This window comes from Pinus tabuliformis, chromosome 8 (genome assembly GCF_031772625.1).
Source record: "Pinus tabuliformis cultivar Carrire ecotype Pingquan chromosome 8, CPIR1, whole genome shotgun sequence".
Taxonomy (NCBI): Eukaryota; Viridiplantae; Streptophyta; class Pinopsida; order Pinales; family Pinaceae; genus Pinus; species Pinus tabuliformis.
Window position 1 is genome coordinate 1497378975 of NC_142294.1, and position 1817 is coordinate 1497380791.

The 1817-nt window shown below is 50.5% G+C and overlaps 1 protein-coding gene across 1 annotated transcript; it reads left to right on the plus strand.

The window, feature by feature from the left end:
* The first annotated feature begins 318 nt into the window (after positions 1–318).
* On the plus strand, positions 319–894 carry LOC149241498 (uncharacterized). The gene has a single exon (XM_089370566.1). The coding sequence runs from the start codon at positions 319–321 to the stop codon at positions 892–894; it is 576 nt and encodes a 191-aa protein (XP_089226692.1).
* The last annotated feature ends 923 nt before the right edge of the window (positions 895–1817 follow it).

The following is a 1817-nucleotide window of genomic DNA, read 5'->3' on the forward strand; positions in this document are numbered from 1 at the left end:
TACGTTCACGCCTCAACAACTATCCTTTGATCCGCACCCGCCCCTCTCCACAGTTCTTCCAACCCCTTCGGTGGCGGCCCCTGTTTCTGGATCACAAGCACCCCCTGTGTCTGGGTTTCGGTCGTCCGGCTGTTTTGAAACCTCGGCGGTTCAAGTAAAAGCCACAAAATCCACATCTCCTGAGGGGACACAGAACCCCTTGTGGATCATCCCTTGGCTCCTCGCACCAAGAAGCGGAAATCCAGGTGCATCAAGGTGACGTCAAAGGACATTAACATAAGGTTTCGAGAAAAATCAGCCATCGGGGAAGTGGCAGTTATGGCTCGTACCATCCTGGTAGGACATGTGCGAGGGTGGGCATACTCAGCCAATAGATTGACGCTATGGGTAAAGGAGATCTGGGGTGGTCTGCTAAAAGAATTGCCGGATGTCCATGTTCTCCCCCGTGGATGGTTCTCTCTTCATTTCGAAAAAGAAATCTACACGGACTTGGTTCTGGCAAAGTATTGGCACATCGAAATGGCACCAGTCTGGCTCAAGAGGTGGAGTCCCCTTTTTGACCCTGAGCGTGAACAGATTGGGGCGGGACCCCTGTGGGTTCGATTGCCGGGTTTACCGCTACAATACTGGAACGAGGATGTACTCATAAGGATTGGTAATGCGCTTGGCACATACCTGGACCATGACCGCACGTTTGTGGAATCAAAGAAGCATACACTTGCTCGTGTGCTCGTTCACCTGGACACACGAGAAGGGTTGGAAGAAAAGATCACACTGCATTGGGGCAAATACAACAGAATACAGATCCTGGACTACGAAGGTGTCCCGTTTCGCTACAATCGATGCCATCAGGTGGGGCACCTGTTCAAGGATTGTCCGCTCAATAAAAAATAGGAGGAGTCACCTAAGATTACTCCAATCCCATCCAGAGGTGCCTCCCCTGTTATAACGCGATAGCCTCAGGGTCCCCTCTTGTCTCACAGGTCTCTCCTCAAGCTACTCTGCAGAAATCAGGAAAGAATGGATTCGGATCGTCCTCCCCGCCGATGACCAGGGCTCGAGCAGCAGCAAGGGCTGCTCAGGTCTCGGGTACCTCTCTAACCCTATCTCCCTATTCACTTGATACTTCATCGATTTTGGTTACATCAAAAGCTCATGTATCATCTGCACACTACATCATATCATTCCCTCCCCCGACTATTTCTTCGGTTCAGCCTTCCTTTCCACCCTCTTCCTCATTTACCTCGCAGTCATCTCCCCGTAAATCAACCTCCCATCCTTATGCACTTCGATCCCGTGCGCACAAAGCTGATCTACCAGGTAGTCAGGTGGGGTTGGGTATCATCCAATCAGGGACGGGACCTATGACCACCAGAGGCAGGAAAACCGAACTCTCAAAAGCTATCAGACGGGCTGGGGCAGAGGTAGCATCAGGTCGTCAATCTACACTTGAAGGGGTCCTTAGAGCAATTCCAACCCCGAGAAGTGTTCCCCCATGAAATGCTTATCTTTCAATTGCAGGGGTTTGGCTAGTCCCCCCAAAAAACTAGCCCTACAGAGGCTCTTCGAGGTAGAACAACCTGACATTATTCTACTTCAGGAGACTCTAGGTCTGGCTAAGAACGTTACCCTCTCCTTACAAGCCCTAGCCCCAAAATGGAAATTCATGGCAACCGATGCTATTGGATGATCAGGGGGTTTGGCTATCGGCTACAATCTCAGAACCATCAGAATTGATGCAGCTTGGGGTGGACTGGGGTTCTTGGGTATTGATATCTTTTCATCGGAGCTTGGAAAATCTCTCATAATCTTGAACG

Coding starts and splice junctions, on each gene's coding strand:
- LOC149241498 (XM_089370566.1), top strand. CDS start 319: ATGGCTCGTACCATCCTGGTAGGACATGTGCGAGGGTGGGCATACTCA.